Source organism: Symsagittifera roscoffensis, chromosome 7 (assembly GCF_963678635.1).
Source record: "Symsagittifera roscoffensis chromosome 7, txSymRosc1.1, whole genome shotgun sequence".
In the NCBI taxonomy this organism is placed as follows: Eukaryota; Metazoa; Xenacoelomorpha; order Acoela; family Convolutidae; genus Symsagittifera; species Symsagittifera roscoffensis.
Window position 1 is genome coordinate 54,494,128 of NC_087068.1, and position 27,788 is coordinate 54,521,915.

Genomic DNA, 27,788 nt, shown 5'->3' on the forward strand with positions numbered 1-27,788 from the left:
GTCTTCTATTTTGTATAGTGCATCTAGACTACTGATTTCTGATTCTGAAAATGCATTTCTCTGTCTTGAATATTTTTTTGTGTTATTTGTCTTTGTTTACTTATAATTTTTCTTTTTAGGGTTTGTCTTTTTGTATAAATGTATTCAACTATTTGTGTATGTGGGGTTATTACAAGATCGTATTTTTGATTGTCTAATTCGCAGTTGTGTATTACGATTGTTTGTTTGTTTCCTAGGTTTTTCAATGACATAAAATTTAGGATGATGGATGCAAAATTGTTTTTAGTAATTTTTATTTCCTAGACTGTTAGTCCTTACGATTTTTTGATTTTTTGGTTAGGAGGGGTCAAGTGAAGGATGAATAACCGAAGTTCTTCACTGTTTAGCTTAATTTGAATGGTTAGTATTTTAAAAGTTTCTATTAGTCCTAGGTCTATTGAAAAGGTTGGGTAGTGAATCGACGTTTGAGGTCGTTAGACACTTGATAAGTGGGTGGGGGAGAACAAAATTGTTCTTTTTGATCCAATGATAAGGCTTGATGATCAGAATTATAAATATAAAATAGAAAATTAAATTAGATCCAAGGAAAGCCTTGATGATCTGATTTTAAGATTGAATAAAACTAAGTTTAAGGGATATAAGTTTAAGATAAACTTTTGTGAAATATCTTTTTTGTTTTTTGTTTTTTATAGTACCGCAGAGTTAGAAAGACCGATTTGAGATGTTTTCATAAATTGTTATTGAACAATAATAATTTTATTTAGCGCCTGATATAATCATTGAAAATTTCCTTCAAGATTTTATGTTTGCAATTGAAAATCTAAATTCATTGCTAATAAGATTCTAAATATAAAAATTTGCGTTGACTTTTGCCGTACGACCATGAAACTAAATGGCAAGTTTCTATGTAGTCGTATATCGTCTCTTGTCCGAGGTCTTTTTCCAATACCGGGTAGTTCTCGTATTGTACGGAATAGCGGCTCTGATCTATTGAGTCGTAGAGACCATTCAATTAAATTACTGTCGTGTAACATTTTGAAAATGTTTCGTCTATTTTCTAATCTATTTTTGGTTAAGTCAAAGCTAATTTTATTTTAAGGTCTTGTTTTGAGACTTATGGTCGCACCAGATGAGTTATATACGATGTGTATATCTCATAGAAGAATTTCGGAGAGGTATCCGTCTGCTCGTCACGCAATCTTATTTTCGGCCGGATAGATTCGTGCAAATTCTTAGTCTAATACCGATCCTAATCTTACTCTTATATCTACTAGTCTCAGGGTGTTTAACTAGTCTCTGCTAGGCTCAATAGATCTAGAGTATACTGGTTTTATTGCGGCTGCTGAAGATCTCGAGGAGAGGCAACTAATTTCTAAGTTAAATTCAAATCTCTCTGGTGCTGAAATTACAAGGTTGTTAGTTAGATGGATTGTGTTTGGTTAATATTAAATAATTTACAGTGGTAAAATATCTAATTTATAAATAATAAAATTTAGTTTAGATCAAATTCCACCCATCTGGGGTTTACAGAGTTTTTTGAGTTTTATCTCTTTTGTTCTGCAATTGAAGGATGGATGATGAACGTTGGTATTTGGCGAACATCATTTTCTTGTTCGTGTACCTTGGAGAAGAGAGGTCCAGGAAACTAGAATCGTCGACATAATTTCTCGTCAAGAGAAACGTTCCAGAACGCTGGGTTGATGGACAGGAAGTTATCTTCTTGTCATTCGACAACGAATGCGATCCCCATTGAAATCGTTCAGATTCCAAAATCCAAAATGCTTTGCTATGTCAGTTTTGTTTGTATTTGTGGAGAACTGTTTTGTGTTCAGCCTCGTTTGGAATGACGTGAAGTTCGTGTTTGGAAGGGATGCCTTGTAACTCGGATCTGTACGTATACTTGAGCATCGATGTGGTCTTTGGTGAGGTTCAATGAAGTCCTTTTCTGCGAAGTCAAGTCGTACTTCAAATCCTTTGAGTCGTGATGGTGGGCGGCATGTCGGTTAGTTTTAGCCATTTTTTTGTTCGAATTGTGATGGGATCGTCTAGTCTTTGGATGTTTGTCTTTGTTGTTGTGGATGATCTATATACTGCATATTATGATTTACATTTTATAATTTTTGTTATTTTAATTTTTGGCTATGATCTTAGTTAGTCGTTTTCACAAAAGCGTTTTATTTTAGTTCAGTTATTTTGAAGAGTTATTCACCCTTGAGTACCTCTTATTAAAAATAGGAGTGTGGTCACAAAGCGTGGGTGTAGCGCGGTGGGACTAGATGTTGGTGTTGTTGACTAGATGTTGGTGTTGTTGGAAGTTCCTGGGATGTTGTAATCGGTGGATATTGTTGTGTTTATGGTTGGTTAGCAATTTTGAAATGTTTGAATAATTGTTTCTTTTAGAAATAAAATCTCTGTTAATTATAATACTCTTCTATAAAAAAATGTTTAGGAGGATTGTTGCTTAATGTTTTTTAATACTTTTACATATTGTCAGAATCAGGGAAACTAGAAAGATTATGGAAATTACTAGAAAAAGCAAGATGTCTTTTTTTATTGAATAAATGTCTTAACACTTAGATAGTTGTTGCAATATTGACTCTTGTGAGGAAAATTTGTTTGTGAGGAATTGACATAGACTTTTTTGAGGAAAAAAAATATTACAAAAAAATTGCTAAAAATTATTAGGGGGGGGGGAATAATTCAAGCGTGTCTTCGATGAATAACGAACTGAGTTGAAAAAAAAGATTGATAAATTTAAAAAAGTTTTATAATTATAATTTTCAGAAGAGCTGTTTGAGAAAGAAAATTTGAGAAATGATACGTTCCATCAAATTGTTTTTTGTTCCGAGTTAAAAAATTGAGTGTAGTCAGATTGTTTAATACTTTTTGACAAGTGGGTTGGATACGGGCAAATTCTGGTGGACGCAAGTCTGGAGATCTAGGAATCAGCTTCCTAGTTCTGTTTTTGTTTATTGGATGATTGGGGGTATTCAGGAGTTATATGTACTTTAGGCTAAATGAGCATGTCTATTTTTTCTTTAGGTTTACTCAATATTTTTTCTTGGGGGAAATGTGGAGTGTAAGTTGAGACAATATTGTTGATTTTTGTAGTGTTTGAAAGGGGAGGGCTTTAACGTTTAGATATTGTTTATTTCAGTTGTCAGATAAGAGCGTGTTGCTTTTTTTGACCTGGAGATCTTCAAGTTATAAGTTCAGATAGGTTTGATGTGTGCAAAGTGTCGGCTAATGAAGTGGTGTCAGAATGGGGTGATGTTTAGATAGACTGTGATTGGCTAGACTTGAACTAGTTATTTAAGATTGTTAGCATGAAAAATGAAAAGAAGAAGGAGAACAAATGGTTAAATTCAAAAATGTTTTCAATTGATTTATTAAATGGAAAGGGGTTTCTGAAAATCAACTTTCTTCAATAATTTAGATTAGGGGATGAAAGTTTTGTAAGATTTTATCGTAAGGTATGGGTGTGGCAGTTTTTGTTTCTTCATTTGTTGAACCTAGTAATTGTGTGGGTCAATTTAAGTCAAGATTTTGTTGATTAAGCTCATCTGAGTTGTCGCAGATTTTTGGGTCCCGTAAAGGAGTATAATTGTGTTAGTTGGCGAAGAGCGTGTACTTGTGTGTAATATGGTAAAGGAGTATTTCGTTGTTTTTTATTTGAGTCAGTTATTTTGTATGTTACATCAGTGGGTTTGTCAATAAATTGAAACGGTCCTTTTCGGATTGGTTGTAATTTGTTTGATATTCATCTTGTGTTATCAAATTTGGTATCCAGACATATACTCCGGTTTTTAGATTTGTGGCCGGTGTAAATCGAGAATTTATCTGTGATTGAAAACTTTGCTTTTGTAATAGTTTTTTGGCTGTTTTATTTTAAATTTCAAGGTGTTTTCATCTCTTTTTAAAATCCATCCGTGTGTGTTCCGGAGGCTCATTTTAAGATTTGGGGGTCCTAGAAATGATCTTCATCATGCGAATGTAGTGGTAGATTATAGCAAATTGATTCTTTTGTAGGTTGAAAATAACCTTGTTCATTTTTTGAGGAATTTGCTGTGAACATTACTGGTTTCCGTGGTTTTTGACTGAAAAGCATTCCATACGCTGATAATCCTAGAGTTGTTGTTATTTGTGGATTGTAAGCTTTGGGGATTTTTTTTACGTCTGTTGTCCTCTCTGTGTATTTTGGAAAGTTTTTTCAGTTTCTGTTTTTGAGAGAGGTATGTTATCTAGAGTGTCTTGTAGATCAAAAACTTGATTTATAGTGAATTTTGAATCGAAATCTAGGGGTCCTGATAAACTTATATTGTCGGTTAAAATTTCTTTTTTCTACGAAGGGAAATAAGTCTGCCCTATACATTTTTTAAAGTGGTTTCTGTTGTTCTTGATTGATGATGAACATGGTATCGGTTTAAATGTAGTGTTTCCTAACAAATCTACTTCGTAATGGTTGTTTTGGCAATCCAGATATAGTGGAAAACATAAATTTTATGTCTAAGCAGTATCAAGGTCTGTTTTTACTGCATGTTTGCATTCTAATTTTGGTGATGTTTCGTCTTTTGCTAACGAAAACTTTATATTTTTCATCTGTCGTTGTTCTTGTTATCATTTCGAGTGGTGTATTTCGACTGAAGTTATCTGATAATGCAGGATTTTTTCCTGTAGTCCAGACTTTATGTCAGTTTGGGAAGTTCTTTAGAATTGACTAAATTGACTGAATTGACATTAAGTTTTCATTAGAATTGATATTAGAATAAATTTTGAGGCGTCGCACTTGGCATGAAACGGTTAATCTGGATCTGGGATTGTATTTGGTATTTTTTCATAGAGAAGTGTTTTTTTTTTCAAAATGTTTTTGGTGCTCTGTCGTCCATTCAAATTTTACTTTTTTGTCTGAGAATATTATAAATTGGTCCTAAGTATCATTGCCTTTTATAGACATCTTTTCTTAAAAAATTAGCTTTCCAAGAAAATCTTGGATTTTCTTTTTCTTTGATTGCGGTTGAACTTTTATAATTGCGTCTATGAGAGATTTCATTGGAGTGGTTGTGTTTCCTTTAAAAAAAGTCCAAGGAATTTAACAAGGGGAAAAATTATGATTTATCTGGGGCTGCTATCAAGTTTTCTATAAGTAGTACTTGGTAATATTTTTCCAGTACTTTAAACATTTCGTGTTTTGCTTGCGATTACTTGAAAACATCCTCGTGATAGGTTATATGATTCTTGCTGAGAACAAGTGGTCTAAAAATTTTACTAATGAATGCTGAAAAGGCTGCTGGTCTTATGGAATTTCTATAGAAAAGTCTATCAAATTCGTATTGTTGATTTTCAATAACGAAGTGTGTTAAGCGTCGTGATTGTTCTTCTAGTGGAATTTTATCATACGAATTGTATTTTATTCATGTCAGCTGTTTTAAAGTGTTGTCCGTTTATTTCTGGGAGGACTACTTGAAATGGTTCTATAGGCCAATTATCTTCAGATTCATCAATGAGTGAATTGAGGTATCTAGCATCTTGAATAATTTTTAATGATCCTCCTTTAGCGAAGATAACAACGGGATTTATGAATGTGTTCGTTCTCGGTTGTTCTTCTTTATTAACTGGCGAATTGACTTCAAACTGTTCTTGTAATCAAGTAGTCTATTGATTTTTTCTTGTAGGTGAATTGGAACTTTAATTGCTCGTTGTTTTTTGAAAACTGCGTCATGTTTTAGGAGTAAATATAACGGTGAATTTACTTTTTCAACCACAAACTGAGATGTGGCATAAGCCATTGGGTATTTAAGCAGTAGTTTTGCTAGCTCTTGTTGTGTGATTTGCGAGTGTTGAAAATTGAACATTGTAAGGAATTTCTGTTGTTCAGTTGTATTTTTTGAAAGTTTGAATGTTGATTTAAAATAAGGTGTTTTTGTAAAGTAGACTGTATTTCGTTTTGAATCCCTATTAATGCTGATAATTGATAGTAGTTCTTCATTGAGGTTTGTTGATTGGCATATATCCAATAACTTTAAGATATTTTTTACATTAAATGCTGTTTCTACTGTGGAAGAAATTGTTGCATTGATTTCACTATATCCTAAAAGTCCTAGGGGTAACATTATTTATATGGAGAAGGGTTGTATACGTGCAAAGAAATTATACCTGAACTTGTTTTTTGTGTATTTGATTTAGGGGGTTGTTACTCAAAAAAAATATCTAATGGTTCCAATTCAAGATCGGATATATATTGTCGTTGTTTTTTTTTATCAATATTGTTTACAAATTCTGATAATGGTTTCACGCGTTTTCGTTCTTGCTTGTATATAGGGTAAAAATTTGAAGGAATGGAGGTTTTTTATCAGGAAGGACTGTGAGTGATGTGGAATTCATTCTTGTGTATTCATCCTTCATATGCAGTTGGCTATTTGGGATATTAATAGTGGGGATTGAGAGGTTTATTTATAAGCTTGTTTTGTCCCATTGTTCGAATATGGGTTATAGAATGTTATGTATCCAAGTGTCTTTTTTGTATATCTATCGTATTTGTAGATAAGTTCTTTTGTGATGAACGGGGAGGTGAAGATTGACCTGTTATGTTCGGTGGAGCTAGAGGTAGAGGGTGATGTACTAAATTCTTTAATGTTTCTGTAATTTCAAATTTGAGTGTAAAATTGTCTTGAGTAGGGCTCTGTATATTGTGTTCTTGTTTGTCTTTGAGAATATCGCTTCTGTATTTTAGTCTGCTGAGTGCCAAGTTATGTAATCTGTTGCTATCAAGATGTTGACCAAATAATGGAGGGGGTGCTACTAATGTTTTCCAATCTAAAGGTAGAGGTATATTTTGGGTTAAAAGTTCTCTTTATGTATCATCTAAACTTGCTTAGAAAATTATTGGAAAAGTTGTAATTGGAGTTTGACTTGTTGTTGAAGGTGCTGAAGGTTGTGATAAAGTTTCTGGTAGTGACAAAGATGGATCGAATGAGTAATCTTCACTGTCATTTACTAAGTTTGGCTCACCTTGTGTGAAAGCTTGTGTCAATCAATGTGGGAGGCGTTGTGTTGAAGTTGGGTGTGGGGAGTTGAAGGGGTTTTCACGAATTTTTTCAGATATGGGGGTTGATCCTAAGTAATCCGATGGGATGTTTGAAGTACTTTTTTGTTGAATTGGTTGTAATGGTGGCGGTACTTTGAATTAAGTTACTGGAAAGATCCAGAGGATTTCGGGATGATGATGAGCGTATGTTAAAATGAACTCTGGGTGTTGTAAAATTTCAATTTTGTCTGGGATGGAATATTTGTCCATCTATTGTAGATATTTGAGTTTAGTTTTGACTAAGATGTCTCGTTCTATTATGGTTTTGTTGGAGAAAATGATAATTTTTGCATGTTGTTTCGATTTGCGGTTCGCTTAGAAGTGCATTTCGAGCTGTGGGTTTTAAAGGTTCTGATAGCAACGCATGTCTTTCTTCAAATGTGTAGAAATTTTTTTGTTGAAGTGAAATGCGTGTTGATGGTTGTGGTTGAATTTTTGACTGGATGTTGGTGTTGTTGGAAGTTCCTGGGATGTTGTAGTCGGTGGATATTGTTGTGTTGATGGTTGGTTAGCAATTTTGAAATGTTTGAATAATTGTTTCTTTTAGAAATAAAATTTCTGTTGTTTATAATACTCTTCTATAAGAAAATGTTTAGGAGGATTGTTGCTTAATGTTTTTTAATACTTTTACATATTGTCAGAATCAGGGAAACTAGAAAAATTATGGAAATTACTAGAAAAAGTAGGATGTCTGTTTTTATTGAATAAATGTCTGAACACTTAGATAGTTCTTGCAATATTGACTCTTGTGAGGAAAAAACTTTTGTGAGGAATTGACAAAGACTTTTTTGAGGAAAAAAAAATATTACAAAAAAATTGCAAAAAATTATTAGGGGGGGGGGGTGAATAATTCAAGCGTGTCTTCGATGAATATTATACTGAATTGAAAAAAAAAGATTGAGAAATTTAAAAAAGATTTATAATTATTATTTTTAGAAGACGAGCTGTTCGAGAAAGAAGCATTTGAAAAATGATACGTTCCATCAAACTGTTTTTTGTTCCGAGTTATAAATTGAGTGTAGTCAAATTGTTTAATACTTTTTGACAAGTGGGTTGGATATGGGCAAATTCTGTTGGACGCAAGACTGGAGATCTAGGAATCAGCTTCCTAGTTCTGTTTTTGTTTATTGGATGATTGAGGGTATTCAGGAGTTATATGAACTTTAGGCTTAATGATCATGTCTATTTTTTCTTTAGGTTTACGCAATATTTTTTTTTGGGGGAAATGTGGAGTGTAGGTTGAGACATTATTGTTGATTTTTGTAGTGTTTGAAAGGGGAGGGCTTTAACGTTTAGATATTGTTTATTTCAGTGGTCAAAAAAGAGCATGTTGCTTTTTTTGACCTGGAGGTCTTCAAGTTATAATTTCAGATAGGTTTGATGTGTGCAATGTGTCGGCTAATGAAGTGGTGTCAGAATGGGGTGATGTTTAGATAGACTCTGAATGGCTAGAATTGAACTAGTTATTTAAGATTGTTAGCATGAAATATGAAAAGAAGAAGAAGAACAAATGGTCAAGTTCAAAAATGTTTTAAATTGATTTATTAAATGGAAAGGGGTTTCTGAAATTCAACTTTCCTCAATAATTTAGATAAGGGGATGAAAGTTTTGTAAAATTTTATCGTAAGGTATGGGTGTGGCAGCTTTTGTTTCTTTACTTGCTGAACCTAGTAGTTGTGTGGGTCAATTTAAGTCAAGATTTTGTTGATTAAGCTCATCTGAGTTGTCGTAGATTTTTGGGTCCCGTAAAGGAGTATAATTGTGTTCTTTGGTGAAGAGCGTGTTCTTGTGTGTAATATGGTAAAAGAGTATTTCGTTATTAACTTTTTTTATTTGAGTCAGTAATTTTGTATGTTACATCAGTGGGTTTGTCAATAAATTGAAACGGTCCTTTTCGGATTGGTTGTAATTTGTTAGATATTCATCTTGTGTTATCAAATTTGGTATCAAGACATATACTCCGGTTTTTATATTTGTGGCCGGTGTAAATTGTAAGTTTATCTGTGATTGAAAATTTTGCTTTTGTAATAGTTTTTTAGCTGTTTTATTTTCAATTTCAAGGTGTTTTCATCTCTTTTTAAAATCCATCCCGTGTGTGTTCCAGAGGCTAATTTTAAGATTTGGGGGTCGTAGAAATGATCTTCATCATGCGTATGTAGTGGTAGATTATAGCAAATTGATTCTTTTGTAGGTTGAAAATAACCTTGTTCATTTTTGAGGAATTTGCTGTGAACATTACTGGTTTCCGTGGTTTTTGACTGAAAAGCATTCCATACGCTGATAATCCTAGACTTGTTGTTATTTGTGGATTGTAAGCTTTGGGGAGTTTTTTTACGTCTGTTGTCCTCTCTGTGTATTTTGTATCATTTCCAATTGAAATACCAATGAGGTTTTTATGTAGTGAATAGTTTATGCCTTCGACTAAACCATTAGTCCATGGGACATGAGACGTTCAAGGTTTTGTTTTGATGTTATAAAGATGGCATAATGTGATGTTTTTTTTTAAGTTATGAATTCAGTGCCATTATCTGTAACAAGGGTTACTGGTAATCCAAATTTTGCAATCCAGTGCTCGTAGAGTTTTGTATATGTTTAATATGCATCACAATTAGGTACAGGGTTGAGTGCTACATAGTGTGTAAATGCAACAACTATAACCATTGCATATGAGTTTTCCTGAGGATGATGATTTTGGTCCTTATGTATCAAATGAGATTCTGTGGTTCAAATATAAAACTTTTCCTTCAAAGTCTTGTTTTTCTGCTATTTGTTTCTGATGTGGGTAGGGTTTTTTTCATTGACATGTTATGCAGTGGTTACATCATACTTTATTCCAAATTAGTGCATTTGGAAAGTAAAAATTCTGAATTAATGTTGAGTATGTTTTTGTTCTGATCGTGTGTGTCCTTTTGTGTTTAAAGAATGTGAAATATGGAATGCTGTGAGTATCTTAGTTTAAGGAAGACTGGGTACTTATGAGCCGGTTGTTTGTTATTTCAAATTATCTGCGTTCTCATTTATGGTTGTGTTATTAAAGTTTCTAAAGTATCTAAGAAGTATTTTAATGTTACAATTGTGATATCTTCTTTTACAGGTTCTATTTTATATTTGTGCCAATATATGAGTTGTCTAGTTACTGGGTCAAAACTTTGATGTTTCTGGAGTAGTTCCAGTGTCATTTTTTCTGAGGGTGGAAGGAAAATTTTTCAGTTTCTGTTTTTGATAGAGGTATGTTATCTAGAGTGTCTTGTAGATCAAAAACTTGATTTATAGTGAACTTTGAATGGAAATGTAGGGGTCCTGATAAATTTATACTATCGGTTAAATTTTCTTTTTTCTACTAAGGGAAACAGGTCTGTCCTATACATTTTTTAAAGTGGTTTCTGTTGTTCTTGATCGATGATGAACACGGTATCGGTTTAAATATAGAGTTTCCCAACAAATCTACTTCGTAATGATTGTTTTGGCAATCCATATATAGTGGAAAACGTAAGTTTATGAATGTGTTCGCTCTCGGTTGATCTTAATTATTAACTGGGGAATTGATTTCAAATTATTCTTGTAATCAAGTAGTCTATTGACTTTTTCTTGTAGGTGAATTGGAACTTTAATTGCTCGTTGTTTTTTGAAAATTGCGTCATGTTTTAGGAGTAAGTATAACGGTAAATTTACTTTTTCAACCTCAAACTGAGATGTGGCATAAGCCCTTGAGTATTCAAGCAGTAGTTTTGCTAGCTCTTGTTGTGTGAATTGGGAGTGTTGAAAATTGAACATTGTAAGGAATTTCTGTTGTTCAGTTGTTTTTTTTGAAAGTTTGAATGTTGGTTTAAAATAGGTTGTTTTTGTAAAGTAGTCTGTGTTTCGTTTTGAATCCCTATTTATGCTAATAATTGATAGTAGTTCTTCATTGAGGTTTGTTGATTGGCATATATCAAATTTTTACATTAAAAGCTGTTTCTACTGTGGAAGAAATTGTTGCATTGATTTCACTATATCCTAAAAGTCCTAGGGGTAGCATTATTTATATGGAGAAGTGTTGTATACGTGCAAAGAAATTATATCTGAACTTATTTTTTGTGCATTTGATTTATGAGGTTGTTACTTGAAAAAAAAAGTTGTTTTGGTTTTAGTTCAAGATCGGACATATATTGTCGTTGTTTATTTTGATCGATATTGTTTTGATTGAATTGACATATTGAGAAATTGTTTACATATTATGATAATGGTTTCACGTGTTTTTGTTCTTGCTTGAATAAAGGGTAAAATTTTGAAGGAATGGAGGTTTTTTTATCAGGAAGGACTGTGAGTGATGTGTAATTCATTCTTGTGTATTTATCCTTTATGTGTAGTTGGCTATTTAGGTATTAATAGTGGGGGTTGAACGTTTTATTCATGAGCATGTTTGGTTCCATTGTTCGAATGGGAACGAGGATAGTTGTTTTTTTTCCATTGTTTTTTAGGCTTGATCATTGTGCTGTAGCTAATTTAATTGAATTCTGTGAAGGTAACAATTTTAGATGTTTAGTTTGTATTTCCCTCCGTGTGGGAATACTCATAATTTTTGATTCTGCTCCTGAGTCTTTTAAGAAATCAATTTCAAGGTCTGGTGGTGATTCAAAATCTTTGATTTTCGGACTTATTAAGAGAAGTGGGATTGTCCAAATATTTTCTTTAATTGGTTCTATTTTATTTGTTGTATTTTGAGATATATTATTCGTGCTTGACCTTTCTTTAACTTAAGTTCTTGTTCGCAGTAATCGGTTATGTTTTTTTTGTATCGTTAGATTAATCAAAATTTTTAGAATTTTCATTATTTCGATAATAATTCGATTCAATTGGTGTTTCCTATTTATTTCCAATATGAAGCATGTCTATTGAAAGCGTATTTTCTGTTTCGCTCTCTTCATTGGTGGATTTACAATTTATGCGATTTAGTCGTAACTCTAAATTTTCTGTGTTTTCAATACCGGGAGGGTCTGTTTGAATTTCTTCAGTTGATTGTACCTGACGAATCAGTGTTTGATGCTTTGGTGTAACCCTTTTAAAGTGTTGTTTTATATTTTGATGTTTTTTTTGTGTGGTGACTGAGAATAATTTCTTTGTCTTTTTGGATAATTAAATTTTCTTTTTCTGGAATTGTCACTTGATCTATTGTGATTATTGTTTTAATTTGATCTGTTCTTTGAATAGTTTCGTGATCAATATTCTGTGTATTGTCTATTCCTGTTGTCTGAGTAATTCATATTTCGATTTTAAGCGGAATTTTTGGATTGGTCATTTGAATGATATTATATTTGAGGGTTTGAATGGGAACCATTTCATTGTAATTTGAGTAATTACTTCTATTTGAAATTGATCTCTAGTAGTTATTTCGATATTGGTTATTTTGATTGTTTGATCTACTATATCTGTTTGCTGAGAAACTTTCTGAATTTCTTCGATCTGGAAATCTTCAGCAATAGTTATTTCGATATTGTGATTGTTTTCTTTTGTTATTATTGTTATCTGTGAGTGGTTTTCCTGAACTATTTTTACTATAAAAGTTTTTGGTAGATTCTGGTCGTTTTCCATGTACTGAAAAAAGGATTTATTTGGTTCTCTACGTATCTGTGGTTTTTTCTGATACTCTTACTGTTCATGTATACTTTCGGCTATGCTATGTCCATACCTGCGGCAAAAGTTACACCATTTTTTGAATGATGTTCCACCTTTAAATTTTGGATTTTTCTCGTAGATATTCAATATTTGAGGGGTTTTTTCACCTAGTTGAGTGTCGGTGTCATGAATGTTATATGTGAAGTGGTTGTATGGATTTTGCTTAGGTATTTTAATTTTAAATTTTCTGTTTCTCCCAATTTCATATTGATTTCAGCTTGTTCTAATTGTCTACTAGTATTCGAGACTCTATATCAAGTTCTCGAATTGGAGATGTATGTTATGCTCTTTTTTATTGCTATTTTTTGTAGTTGTGATGCTAGAGTCATCATAAAGAATTCTGTCATCTTTGTGTTTTTAATCATGTGTTTTAAAGGATTATAAATTTCTGACTAATGTTTCATTTCTTACTGCAAGTTCCTTAAATTTTTCATTAGGGAACCCACAGATTTCGTCGCATAAAACTCTTGGACATTGTTTAATTCTTCCAGAGTCAATTATTTTTGAAAAATCTTGTGTGAATCTTTTCCAGTCTGGGTTAATGTCTCCAGGTAAAATTGAAAACCTTTTTTGGGCAGCGCCAACAAGTGAGGTTTGGCTTAGAGCTGTGCGTCAGTGTATCCAAATTTGATTAAGTGGCGTATATACTGGTTCAGGTCCTATATTTCAAATTAACTTAGTTCTGACTGCGTTAAAATAGTCTTCTACTAATTATTCTGGATCTGCTCTTGTGAATACCATCAGTGGTTTATTAGAAGATATAGAAGATCCACGCATGACGTTTAGATTCAAAGTCATTTGGAGTGATTCTATGGCATTTGGCATTTGAGAAAAACTTGACAGTTGTGTTTTTGTAATTTCTTGTTGTTGTTAGTAATAAGGTAATAGAATTTCATTTTGCTTCTGCGTTGATTGATAACTTTGTGTATAGGTTTTTATGATTGAAAATTATTATTATATGGTGCTGAGTTTTGTCTTGGAGGAAAAATTTGTCTTGATTGTCGTGTTAGTTCATTTCATGTATATAGTTCAAAAAGATCTGGTTGATCAATATTCCAGATAAACCTTTGTTGATTGGTGTTGAATCGTTGTTGGTTTTGACTAAAGTAGTCTTCATCTTCTGAATATTGTGGTTGAATTCTCGCAATATGTTTATTAGTTATATTTTTTTGTTGAAAAAAACTGAAAAATTTCACGTTGTTCACGTAGCTCGTTGTTGATCATTGAAAAAACTGAGTAAGAGGCTTGTTGTGGTACTTGTTGATTGAAGTTTTGTGCCTCTCGTTGGTTTTGATTGTTCATTTAGGGGGATTTGGCTGTTTTCTTCTTTGCAAAAAACCTGTAGCTTTGATCTGAAAGATTGTTTCTCTTAAGTATTTTTTGTTCATTTGTTTGTCGTGATGTCGCTGCTGGTCTAAATGTTTGAAAAATCTTTTTTGAGTATTTTGGATTATCAGAAGATTTCACTGTTCATTGTATGGTTGTTTGTGGAAACGTGGTTTTTTATTTTATGGTGTTGTAAGTGTAGGATGAATAGGAAAATTTTTTTGTTTTGTTGCTATTGGCAATGTCTCAACTATTTCTTAATTACGAGTTGACTATCTTGATGTGTAAGATTTCTTGTTCCATTTAATTTTTCTTGTGTATTAATGAACGTGGAGTTTAAATTATTATTTCTTGTTCTAACAGCGAACATAAATTATAGTTTAAAAGTGTTGAATCGATAGTGATTGGAGTTTTTTTTTACTTCTTCTCTTTTTACGGGGATAATTGTAATTGCTGCGCTTGAAAAATCATTTGTTATATTGACGAATGTTGGATGAGATCAATCAGGGTCCCAAACAAAGTCTTTTTCATCTGCTAATACTGTTTCATCGTCTGAGCTTTGCGGTCGAAAACTTTTCTTGATTGTGCTTTGATGTCGATCTTATGGACAAAATAACCAATGCTAGCATTTTTTGTAGATCGAGTTTGACATTTTTGTGAAATTTCTTTGCTACTAAGGTTTTCACGGATTGCATCAAATTATCTTGAGAAAAAATAGATTTCCTGTCTTAAAGCTGAGTGTCCAGATTTCTGAGGCGGTGACTCAATTTGTGCTTCTTGCAATTATCTAGATATGTGAAGTATCTAGCAATAAATAATTGAAAAACAAACTTTGTGAATATTGAAGTTGCTCCTCGTGATTTTCGTCTTGTATATTTTCTGTGAACACTTTTGAAAAATCTGAATCTATATCGTCTATTTGTATTTGATGTGTAGGGTGGTTTGATTTTAGTGATAAGATTTCAATTGTAAATATTTTGTAATTTGATGTGATAATACATAAATTTTTAAGTTAGTGATCATGAATTTGTCGTTTTATTATTATTTCAGGAAATTTTTGTTTACATGGGCTATTTCTTTTTTCCACTAAAAGTACAATTAGGTTGTGACAAAATTGGACTTGTCCTCGGGCGGGATCACTTTGTGGTTGTATAAAAGATAGAAGTATCAAATTATTGTCAAATTGTTCGTTGTATTCGATTATTTTTTGTATCTTAAAACTGTTAATATAATCTTTCAGTATGTCTTATAGGTTGACTCCCATTATATAGCGTAATGGTTTGTTAATGTATCTTTTCTTTATTCTAATTTTTCCTTTAATTGATAATGGTGATATAGCTTCTGAGTCAAAAAATAATTTTGATTTTCTATAGGGTTACTCTTCTTTATTGAATACTTTACGTCTTGAAGTTCCTGTATTGTGTGTGTATCTGATTCTGAAACTGCGTTTCGTCTTTTTGACAATCTTTTTCTGCTAATTTTTTTTTTATTATCGTCTCTTTTTGTGCTTGTCTTTTTGATCAAATACATCCTTTTGTATCTTTGTGCGCTGTGATTACAAGATCGTATCGTTCGTTTTTAGTTAAACAATTTTTTGTTTGTTTCTTTGTTTATTGCCTAGATTGTCTCTTGACGAAACGCTTAGGACGATGGCTGCTATCACTCGGGAGCTCGAGTTTCGATTTTTCTAAACTTTTATTACTTACAATTTTTTTGTGGTTATCCCAACTTGGGTCAGAGATTGTCGTGATTGATGGGTTGGAGAGAGAGTATATCTTTTCGTGAAAATATTTTTTTACTTTCTCTCGTTTTAATATATGATGGACTTACTTAATCTTACCTAGGAATGGTTATTTGTGATCCAGTGTTGGAGACCTATAAATCAATTCACAAGATTCAGGTATAAACAGAACACAGGTAGATCGTTAAATACTATTTTATGACTTACAATTTTTTAAAAGTTTTTTAGCCTGGGTCAGAAGTTCTTCTCTAACTATCTCAAACAAAATAGTTAGTTTCCAAAAGTATCTAGTAGACCTAGGTCGTTTATAGGGTTTGGCGAGTGAATCGACGTTTGAGGTCGTTAGTCACTTTAAAACTGTGGCGTGGGGAGAAAAAAATTGTTCTGATTTGGTCCAAGAGAAGAGATGATAAACAGAAATTACGTAAAATAAAAATAATTTTAAGTGAAATTAAAGATCCAAGCGAAGCCTTGATGATCTGTTCATGAAAGAAATTTAAAGTATTGGAAAGCGAGGACAAGCCTTGATAAGTTTTAATGTAAAATTTAAGTTTCAAAAAAATTGAAGTTAAAGTTTAAATGATATTAGTTTTTTGAATTTATGTTGTTAGGTTTCAAGTGATGAAGCTGGGATGAAGAGAAGATGATGTGTTTGAATTAATCAAACTAACTATGAATTTTTTGCCAACTAAGTTTTATAGTTTTTATTCAAAAAATTATTTATTCAAATGTTTTGATTTCCTGCAGATTTTTGGATGAAACTCTTGTGTTTTTTATCAGTCGTTTCGTTTAAATATTAGATTCAGCACCAATTGAGTTGGTGAAAAAGTTTTCTTTATTTTCATGTCTTTAAAGGAACATCTAAACTTGCTGCATACAGTATTCTAAATACAAAACCTTGTTCCGGTTTTCGTTGTACTATCATGTAGTAGATAGGTCCGTTTCCTGATCGTTGTTCACGCCTGGATCTTCGTCTTGTTGCAATTCATGGTATTTTTCATATTGTTTGAAAAATTGGCGTAGGTGTTTTGAGACGTAGAGACATTTCTATTAAATTGTCTATTTCAACTAACATTTTTGCGATTTTGCAATCGTCGAATTCTAAGTTTACTTGTCAAATTCTAAGTTAGTTAAGGTCTTGTTCGAGACTAATGATCGCACCAGATGAGGTACACATCTGTTCGTCACGCTGTCTTATTTTCAGCCGGATAGAGTCGTGCAACTTCTTGGTCTAATAACAATTTCAATCTTGCTCTTATATCTCCTAGTCTCAACAGATCTGGCATATAATGGTTTTTGCGAGTTAGTTCTCGGAGTTTATCCAGAAGGAGAACATCTGTAGGCTAAAATTTATTCAAATTGTTCTGGTGCTGAAAAAACTTGTAATAAGTGTCAATGTTAGATATGGAATATGATTGTCTAGTTAGTAATGTTATATCGAGATAGTTTTGTCAATAACATAATTGGATTTAAAAACTTATTTAGAACTGGTTCGATAAAAATCATTTTTATTTGCTTCAACCGGAAATCATTTTTAAATGCCTTACGCGATCGGTGCGGTTTCATCACGGCTCTTTCATCGTAAGTGATCTCATAAACAAACGTATTTTACTGACTTTTTATAAAGCCTATTTCAATTCAATTTATCAAAATATCTGGCCAATTTTATGTGTTTGAAGTGAAAAAGTTGCAGTAAATAATTTAAGTTGAGTTGTCGACTGTTCTAAAATGAAAACATTTTCATGTCTAAAATAGAAGCTTTTTTGACATTTTTAAAATCTGTTTCTCAGTACTTTTAAGAAGCCTCAGCTAGGACCACAGACAGTGGCACTGCGACAAAAACATGTGTGAAAGCAGCAAAGACCACCGGTGGCTATGCATATGTGACTATTGGTGTCCAGAACGAAAACAGAAACACAAATTGTTGATTTTCTTCATAACTTTCATGTTTTTTTTTGCTAGCCAAATTTTAATTTTTTGCATATAACATAGTCAATGTTGTCTTTTTTAAGAATCAAAATGATAAATATATGTGATGGGACAGGTTGAATTTTTCTGTTGCAGATAATATTTTTTCAGTTTTTACATATAGCATAGGCATGTGCAAAAAACAGGTCACAATTTTCCACATGTCAATTGTTCAATTTAGAGGTAGAAAAATTTTGTGTACTTTTGTTCCAACTTTGTACACAATTCTTTTGTTCAATTTACGTGGCATCTTTTAATGCACAGCTTAATCTGCACTTTCAATGCTATTCAACCGGTTGTGTTCTCTTGTGAAAAAATTTTTGGTTTTTGTATTTTAGTGCGAAACACAAATAAATAAAAAGACAAACACAAAAAAGTTAATGGAAAAACACTTGTCATAGAAAATAAAAGTAAAGGGTTTTGTTGTGAAGTCTGAACAAATACTATGAGTATCTTAACACACTTCAAACTGCGTCTTGCAAATTTAATAAGGTCTGATTTTCGAGGAGTATTAATTTTCAATCACTTGAAACCCAATTGAACGTTTTAAATTTACTCAAGATCCGTTCGTTTTTAGTTAAACAATTATTTGTTTGTTTGTTTGTTTGTTTGTCTACTGCCTAGATTGCTTACTGCCTTTAAACGGAAATCATTTTTGGATGCACAATGGGCGTTGTTTCATCACGGCGCTATGGTCGTAATTACTCTCATAAGCAAATTTAATTTTCCATTCAGACTTTTCAATTAATAAATTTTATTTCTAAATATAAATTGATGTGAGCAAATTCAGACATTTGGAGTTAGAATGTTAGAAAATTTAAGTAAATAATTCAAGTCTTGAATAGTCAACTGTTCTTCCGTGAAAATATTTTCTGGTCCAAAATAGAAAACTTATTTACAGTTTGGTATCTCTGTCTGGGTAATTTTAAGAATCAGCAGCTCGGACCAAACCTAGTGACACAGCGACAATGCATATGCAACAGCAGCAGCAACAGCCGATGGCCATGCATATATAAGTGACCATTAGCGTCCAGAACGAAAACAAAAACACCAGACGGTCGCAATAGTGCTCGGAACTTTCTTTATATGACACATCACCATATGTTCGGAACACCCAGACACTTCCTGAAACACAAACGTCAGTAGTAGGTACTTGGGCACTTCTAACTTTGAGGGGAGGGGGGGGAGGCTGAGGAAACGGCGCGGTTTGGTGTAGCCCCAAAATTCTAACTTCAGCTTTTTTCAAAAAACCTGCTACAAACACCTAATTCTGATTTGGGTGCTGACATTATTCGTTATTATGTACTTTAATAGTCTATTTGATAAATAAAATTACAAAGTGGGCCGCTTTTATGTAGAAACCATAGAGCTATTTGATATAAAAGTGACGGGTTTCTCCAGCTGATGTTTTAAAAGATTCAAAAATGCGTAAAGCTACTCAAACAAATTCTTTAAAATCTTAAAAATGATTAAGTAATACTTTTTAGAAGAATTAATCTAGATTGTTAAAATGTGACCTGCAATGAACCATGCGAAGAGAAAGAGATCCAAAATCCCCTCAAGTGGGTTTTTGCTCGCATTCTTGTCCTTTTGGTCTTTCATTTTGTTGTACAGCTAAAACACAGTTATCGATTTCGGACTTTTTGAGAAAACTCAAAACGTGATACTTTTTCCAAAAAAGCATATTTAAGTAGTGAGACAACTTGAATAGTGAACTTTTTATTTTAAAAAAGTGATTAAGTAGTTCCAATTGTTAATTTAAAAACAAAATAGGCTTGATTTTGGCGTTTTGAAAGTTTTAAAATTAAAAGTCTGTAAAGTAATTTCAATTATTAAATAATCAAAATCGGCTTGATTTTTGGATTTTCTGGAGAAACTTTGCGAATTAATTTTTAAAATGAACAATATTTTTAATGAGTTTCAATTGTTTATCAAATAACACAGGCTCGCATACCAAAAGTAAACAAAACTTGAAGAAGAACCTGCTGGACTAATGAGAGAAGATTCTTGAGAAGACCGAAACACCCGCTAATCAGGAGCCACTTCGGGATGAACTTCTCAACGGGACAGTCGTCAAGTTTAATTGCTCCTAAGGGCAAAGTCAGGTGTAAGACATTTAGATTAAAACATAAATGCTTTTCGAACAAAACCCAAAAAACTCAAACAGGTCTAAATTTATTTGTTTTTATGATTAATTCATCGAAAAAAAAATATATTGCGGTATTATAATAAAAAACTATTATTTGCTTAGTAGTTCGCTCATTTTTTTAAACTCTTGCATGAAACCAATTTTGAAGAACTTTGTTTTCTTCTGCCAATTTAGTTGTGCCAGATGCATTTGTTCAAGTTTTGACTTTTTTGTTTGAAGATAAGTTTTAGATAAGATCTTAGTTTTTATTTAAAAATTGCCCTGTTCAGATCATGAGCAGCGTTATAATTTTTGGATTGCTTTAATGGTTTTTCGTTTGTTTGAAAGTACTCGAAGCTGATCAAAAGAAACCGCATGTCACTTTAAGGTTCTGCTTTTTCTATCTCCGAAATTTTCATAAATTTGAATCCAGACTTCAAACATCGACTTGGAGCTACTGGTTCACTTTAGTTATCAGAGAGTGAAGCTTGTTACCAGATTTGAAAAAAAAATACGGTCTTTCTTGAAGTTGAAATCTGGCGAAAACTGACATGAGGCGACAATTTTTAACAAGCGACAATTGGTATTAGTCAAAAAAAAACATTACCCCGATGAAGAAATAATCCAAAGAAGCGCTGAGCTATAAATTGGGGCGCAGGGTTTTTCACAGAGAACTGAAGCGGTAGCCTATCAACAAAGTGTTGATGAAAATTTTTGTCAGGCGTATGATTGCTGCTTGTCAGATTTTCCGAAATTTTGTCACATTTTTTGACGGCAAGTTTTTGAATTTTTAAGAAAAAATTTTGGTGTTTGATTTTTTATGCGTTTTTTTTCACTGCGCTTCCCTCGATTTTTCATTGTCATTGGATGTGTTATTTTTGCTTATGCTGTGATGCTGCAATAGGGAAATTCAAAAATAGCAAATCTTTGAACAGCAAATCTTTTGAACTGTTTTTCTCTTAACTATTTTAACCTAAAAAAGAATCAAATTTGAAATTTCCAGAAAGAGGACTCGAACACACTAAGAGAGCCTAAAAATAGTTTGCGCAAAAAAATTGTTTTTTTTCTCCCTCTGATCATTAATCTATGAGAGTAAATAAACCAGCCAAAGTATAAACTAACTGAATATGCGCGGAGTATATAAACCAGTCGAAAAGTTACATCATATAAATGAATTTTCCATAATTTTTGTAACTGTTACATAACTGTTACATTACAATTATATAACACTGACATCTTTTCGGCTAGTTGAAACTTCGGCTGGTTTTTATACCGCCGTAATCTTTATACTATATAAAAGAACATTTGGAAAAGGATTTCAAGTTTTCTTTAAATGGTGTCTGAAAATAGTATCAAATTTGGCCTCTAATGTAGGGAAAGTTTCAATCTGCTTTCACCAAAGTCCACATTCGGGTCACAGTGAGAAATAGCTTTTTGTGTGACCTTACCTATGACAATCATGGTTATTGGGACGGCCAGCAACAGCACCAGCACCACCGTGAACACAACTGAAACAAACCAAACATTTTCATTGGTTATTTTGGATATACAATGCTGTTTTGAATTATCAGTAAAAAATGAACAAAAATTGAAGATTCAAATACGTTTTCCTCAAACTGGGTTTAGATTAAACAAAAACAGAAGAGAACAAAAGTTGCTTATAATTTCACCAGAACTAATGTGAAGTTTATTTTGCGGTATTGGGAACCAAATTTCTAACCGAAAAACAAGTTACTTTGGCTGTTTCTTACTTAATCGAGAATTACGCTAAGGTCAACCCATTAATTGACAAGAAAGTTAAATCAAAAGGAGCTAGAAATCTCAGCCTAAAAACGCTCCAGGAAACGTAACATCTCCAAAATATTGGGCAAAACGTTTAAAATTTGTTTTTCAGCGAACAATTTGAGTTTTGTTTAGTAAAATTGACCTTATTTCGCTATCAAGCAAAAATGTATTCCTTTATACAGATTTGCGGAGATTTTAGCCTCTAGAACGTTGTTAGATTGAGTAAAAGGCTCCTTATGATAAAATTTTATTTTCAAATAACTTGGTAATCTTAGCGTAATTGTCGATTAAGAAAAGCCCAAGTGACCCAGTTTTGGGGTAAATTTTTTGGTTCCACTTTTTCAAAAAAGTTTTATCACGAGAATTCTGATGTTATTTGAAACTATTTCTTCACGCTTTGTCAAACTCTAACCCAATTTGAGAAACGTTTTAAAGTTTAAGTTTGAATTTTGAATGTTTTGTTCGGATAATTTAAATCATGACTGTACTCCGTCCTTTCCAGCTCGGCCCATATTCTTCTAAATTCGGCCCATAGTCCATAGTCTTCTAATTTCCATTAATTTTAAGATTTATGGATGAATGTAAATTTAATGAACTTGCCTTTAAATTCTAAAACTTCGTTTTATTAACTATTTCAATGAATATAGAAAATTTTTTAAAAACTGCTTCTAATTCAGATGATTTCAGGCGCTCAATCTCAAAATCCTGTTCTTGAATTGGATTTAAATACATCTTAGCAAGATTCGGATGATCTAAAGTGGAGTTTTGATTGGATATTAACGAATAGTATTATAAAATATTCAAAACGCATCTCATTCTTTTAAATTGATCCAAAATATTCAAGAAATTTTGATTTAATTCGATTTGAAATCCATTCCAGCTCCTGGAATGCACATGGTTAATTGACTTAGATAAAATCAAATCAGTTTAAATCAGCCTCAAAACATTTTTGTCAGTGTGCAACATAGTTTTAGAAAAAACTTATGAGGTGATAAGAGTTTGCAAATAGACTGGCGTGGCCAGAATGGAAAGAAACAAAAAATGATGCTATTGAAATTTCCAGAAAAATGAAACAGAGATTATAGTAACTTTCATTTTAATTGTTCGGTTTTATAATCATGGAACATTTTGAGAGCGTTTAGTCATTGATCTATGCAGACCGAAACTTTGAAAAGGTATCATATATCAATATAACCATCAAAAATGAAAGCAATATGAAAAAGGAGAATTGGCAAGAAAGTGAATACGCAATGAAAAAAATTGCGTATTTTATAATAGAGCCGTTCGAAGCTATTTGAAAATGGACATATCCGCTGAGAAAACTGTTTCTGAATAATTTAATTTGGTATTCGGAAAGTGCGAATGTATATTTTAGGAAATGAAAAAGAATATGAAAAAATATTTTAGGAAATGAAAAAATAAAAATCGATATTATATTTAAATTTTGAGATCAGTTCAACTGTCTAAAAATAGATTTAAATTCATTCCAGTGGATTTTCTTATTCATTGAAACCCAACCAAATCCTTCTTAAATCCATCCGATTATGGTAAATCCATTTTAATTCATTTTAAAATACACCTGAAGAGATCAGTTTTAGTGTCAAAAAGTCCATTTCAAATCATTATCAGACAAAACTTTTGCTAAAACTGCAAAGAAATATGCTTTAAAAAAGTTTTTTTCCTCAAAATTTAATAATAGCAGAAAGTTTGCGCGATTTTATTGAGATTTAAAAAACGTCAATAAAAATCAAATTTTGATCAAAAAAATAATAACAATCATACTGTTATCAGATTTTCAGCAAAAACCTATGTAACAAATCGAGAAAATGGTCGGTGTTAATCAGATTTGGAGATCAAAAATATGCAATGAAATAGTAGAAATTATCATTTTAAAACCAGTTTTGAGCAAAACCTAAGAAGCAAATCAGGAAAAAGGTTAATAACACTTACGTTTTGTGATCCGAAATATGCTTTGAAACCATAGAAAAATCATCAAAATACACGAGATTTTGAGCAAAAATTTATACAACAATTCAAGAAGATGGCCAAATTTATGCATGTTTTGAGATGACAATTAAGCAATAATTTTGTAAAAACTATCATTTTAAAACAGATTTTGAAGAAAAACCTGTATAAAAAATTTGAGAAATGGTCAATAGAAACCTGATATTGAGCTAAAAAAAGAGGGAATGAAAACAAAAAGTTAAGTTCTTCTTATTAGGTTGCCAGACGCTATGATACTTTTGTAGCGTGGATAGGAAATGGAAAATGATGAGCGATTAAACTATAAATGCAATGTAAGCTCGAAACAAATATCCAATAACAACGAAATTTCTTCAAATCGATATAAGTTTAATTTAATCACCCTGAAATCAAAGACAAATGAAGACTGAAAAAATAGATTTAAATATAATAAAATTCGTTTAGATCAAAAGTAATAGCTTGGATTTAAGATCAATCTAAATTAATTTTGAATTCATTGAAATTAAAATTAATTTTTTTAAATTTAATCTACATTTTTGTCAATCCAAAATCGATCTAAATCCTACATTTTTTTTGTAAAATCAACCTTAACGCATCATTGGCAGTGCGCAAAGAAAGAAAGAAGAATACTATTGGTCTTAAATGCTTGCGAGCAAACTTTTCTTTCATTTCTAACTGTTTTTCAACACGTTATTGAGAGTCAGTGAAACTTCTTATAGTTACAAGCAAATTGCGAGGTGTGAATATTTTTAGAGCAATTTGTATAGTAATTTAGCTGGCTAACTTAAATGGAAACCTGAAAAAAGCCATACCCTCCGGGTTAAATTAAGTTGAATACTTACTTGAACCCATAAGAATTCCGATTACTTTCTTGACGAATGATACCTTGTCATCGCCCGACTCTGCCTTGGCCGCCTTCAGCTCCCCAAAAATTGAGTTGTAAGACGGAGGTGCATCAGTACCTAAAAGCACCATAATTATAATAGGGCTCTTTTTCTTCGCAGCCTACCGGGAGGGGCGGATCTAGGATTTTATCGAGGGGGGAGGGGCGGATTTTCAAAATTTTTTGAAATTTTGTTGACCTTCTTTTGAAAAAAACAGACCAAAAAGGTGTTTTTGGAAAACTTTAACCAAAATATTGCGTTTTTTCGGCGCGCGCTTCCCTCTCATAATTACTATATTTTGGTGCCAAAGGCGCCTTTAGAAAAAATTTAGGGTTCGTCAGCCAAAAACGGATATTTCAAAGTAGTTCGAAGGGGGACCCTTATGGTCGGCAAGGGGTCGAATCGCTGTGGGGAAGGGGCGTCCGCCACCCCCCTAAATCCTCCCCTGCCTACCGGCAATTTTTTTTAACGGCAAGTCATTTTTTTCTTCATTTTCTTGTATTGAAACAAATGTGGGCATGCGGATTGATTAGTCAATGACAAACAATTTTGGTTTGATCTTCAACTTTCTAAAATCACTCGTTACACCGTTGAATTGATGTTCAAGAGAGGTGATTACGCGACAGTAAATTCATAATTTCATCTGATTTATTCATAAATCCTGTTTACCGATATATTTCTTCGATTGTATATCAATCTTCAAACATTCTTATGATGTTTTTTTCAAGCTGTTTCTTAAATCAATCTTTAAAAATTATTTGTTTTAATTAGTTATTAGTTTTTTTGAATCTTAAGTTATTCAGGAAGATTGAACAAATGTTTTTTCATCATTGTCAACAAGAAAAAAAAGTCGGGCCAACTTTTGATTCACGCATGTTAAGTTAAACATGAGAGTTAAAAATTCAGTGAAAAATTGGCTACCCTTGCCCTTTAACCCCCATAAACATCAATGTTATGTGGTACCGAGTGGTTTTATAAAACTAATTAAACTTCCACCAAATATAATTGGACTAGCCAATCTGCCTGTATTCCATTTTTTTTAACAAACGAATTTTATTTAAGAAAATTCAACTCATTTTTGGATGTGTTTATTTTTTTCAAGCTTCCTTCCACGTAAAGTCAGGTGTCGCAAAAAAAGTCAAATGATATTAAATGGTTGTCAAATTACAACCTCTTCGTTTTTGATTTGATCTTCATTAAACAAGCTTCGAAAAACTTCGAAAAGGGTAGTTGAGAAAAACCGGCAAACAAACTTTTCGTTCTAAAAATTTTTTCAATGAAAATTTTATCAGATAAAGCTAGAGAAACTGCTAATTAGTGTGTAAACTGAAGCCCAACTATTTTTCCAAGAACACTAACTTCCCACACAAGGCGCACAAAAAACAACAGCGACATACAATAAAAATTAAAGAGGGAAAACATACCTCCATCAGCCTGGTACTGCGGTGGCCCTTCTTCTTGATAGCCAGCGATGGCACTTCCTTCATTCTGCCAAAAGGAAAAAAAGGTTTTTTAACAACAATCACTTTTTTCCAAGGGTGAGTATTATAGATTAAATTTCCATCTTCACACGTAAAAGCACCTTGTTAGGAGCTTTTGCTCAAATAGTTCAGCTTAGATTGGTAGAAATTTTTAAATTCAAATCAAATTATGGCCTGAAAAATGATCCAAGTGCCGGAGAGGGCCCAGGTGTCAAATCACAATCTTAATTTCACAAATTCGTGAAACAAGGATTGCTATTGCGTATCGGTTTAAGTGTTATTGAGCTCTCTCGATAGGTTTTCGTTGTCATCGATCAACTAAAAATAATATTTTTTATCTTTTCAAAAAACTAGAGGAAATAAGATTGTCACAGACAGGGGCGATCAAGGATTTTCTTTAGGGGGGGTGGGGCAATTTTCAAAAAAGTTTTGAAAAATTTGTCGACCTTTTTTTAGGTCGACCAATTTGATTTTCCGAGCTCTCCCAAATTACTAAAAAAAAACCTAGTTTGGCCCAATTCTTTGGGCTGCAGGCAAAAATTTGAAAAAAGGACCCAAAAAAAAAGCTTTTTTAGGCATTTCTTGGAAACTTTGACAAAAAAATTGTGTTTTTTCAGCCCGCACTCCGCTCTGAAGGTTAGTAGATATTTGCGCCAAAGGCGCCTTTAAAATTTTTTTTGGGTCTGTCAGCCAAAAATGGATATCCCACGGATTCGGCAGGTCACAGATAGTCGCTATTGAAAATTTGAACCGATTCCTGGGGCAATATAGACAAAAACTGTACAAAGTGATATATGTTTTATTGAATGACTGTTTTATATACATGTATTTTAAGAACCGCGTGCCTGAGATTTTTTTTCTGAGGAAGACAGAACATCTTTTTTACCTTGCTGCAAAACATTTTAGTACCCTTAGTACCCTATTTTAGTACCCATTGAAAAAACTTATTAAACAATTCCAATTAACACTAATATTTGAAATACTAAACGAGAGAAAGTAAGCCAGTAAAAATAAGCCAACCGAAAACTCCCGGAGAATATAAGCCAGCCAAAAAGTTAACATCATATGAATGTTTTTCGATAACTTTCGTAACTGTTAAATAAAAGTTATGTAAGTATTACATAACACTTATCTAACTTTGCCTGGTTGATTCTTCGGCTGGTTTATAAATCACCATTTAAAACAAGGAATCTATGGAAAATTTTAATTTTAAAGTATTTTTATAATTTTCATGAGATTTTTCCGTCAAGGTTATGTTGAATTTATCTCTAAAATCTGGATTATTTTCATGACTCCAAACATAATAAGCCTAACGAAAATATTTATAGTTATTGCCTCTGAAATAAATTGTCCTAGCGCCAAGTTTTGTGATTCTTATCAACAGTTTCCCTATATTTGTTCCCTATATTTGAGATTTTCCCACAACTAAATTCAACCCCTATCGAAAAAATGCGACTATTTTACGCTTTGTGCAACCTAAAAAACTTTCAACCGCGACTGATATAAGTTAAGACTTCGAAGCTTCTAAATTTAAAATTTTCCGGCGCAATTAAGGCCCATTAAGGCCTCCGCCTGATTAAGATAAATTTTGGATTGTCGATGGTAAAATTTTTCTGAGCGATATTACAGCCGTGACTTGTCTGTAAATTTTGATCTAAAAAGAATAGTCGGTAAGAGTTTCAAAAGCTTTTCTCATGCCGCAGACATCGACGCGGGTCATTTCAAAAAATATATGTTTAATAATTTGCAAAAA

The 27,788-nt window shown here is 32.4% G+C and overlaps 1 protein-coding gene across 1 annotated transcript; it reads right to left on the minus strand.

Moving 5' to 3' along the window:
- Positions 1-18,623: 18,623 nt before the first annotated feature.
- LOC134852078 (transmembrane protein 272-like) lies at positions 18,624-26,936 on the minus strand. The gene is made up of 7 exons (XM_063868357.1): positions 26,922-26,936; positions 25,979-26,042; positions 24,513-24,632; positions 21,351-21,410; positions 19,757-19,863; positions 19,292-19,388; positions 18,624-18,899 (listed from the first exon to the last, which is right to left on the minus strand). The coding sequence occupies exons 1-7, from the start codon at positions 26,934-26,936 to the stop codon at positions 18,700-18,702; spliced, it is 663 nt and encodes a 220-aa protein (XP_063724427.1). The 3' UTR covers positions 18,624-18,699.
- Positions 26,937-27,788: the final 852 nt, after the last annotated feature.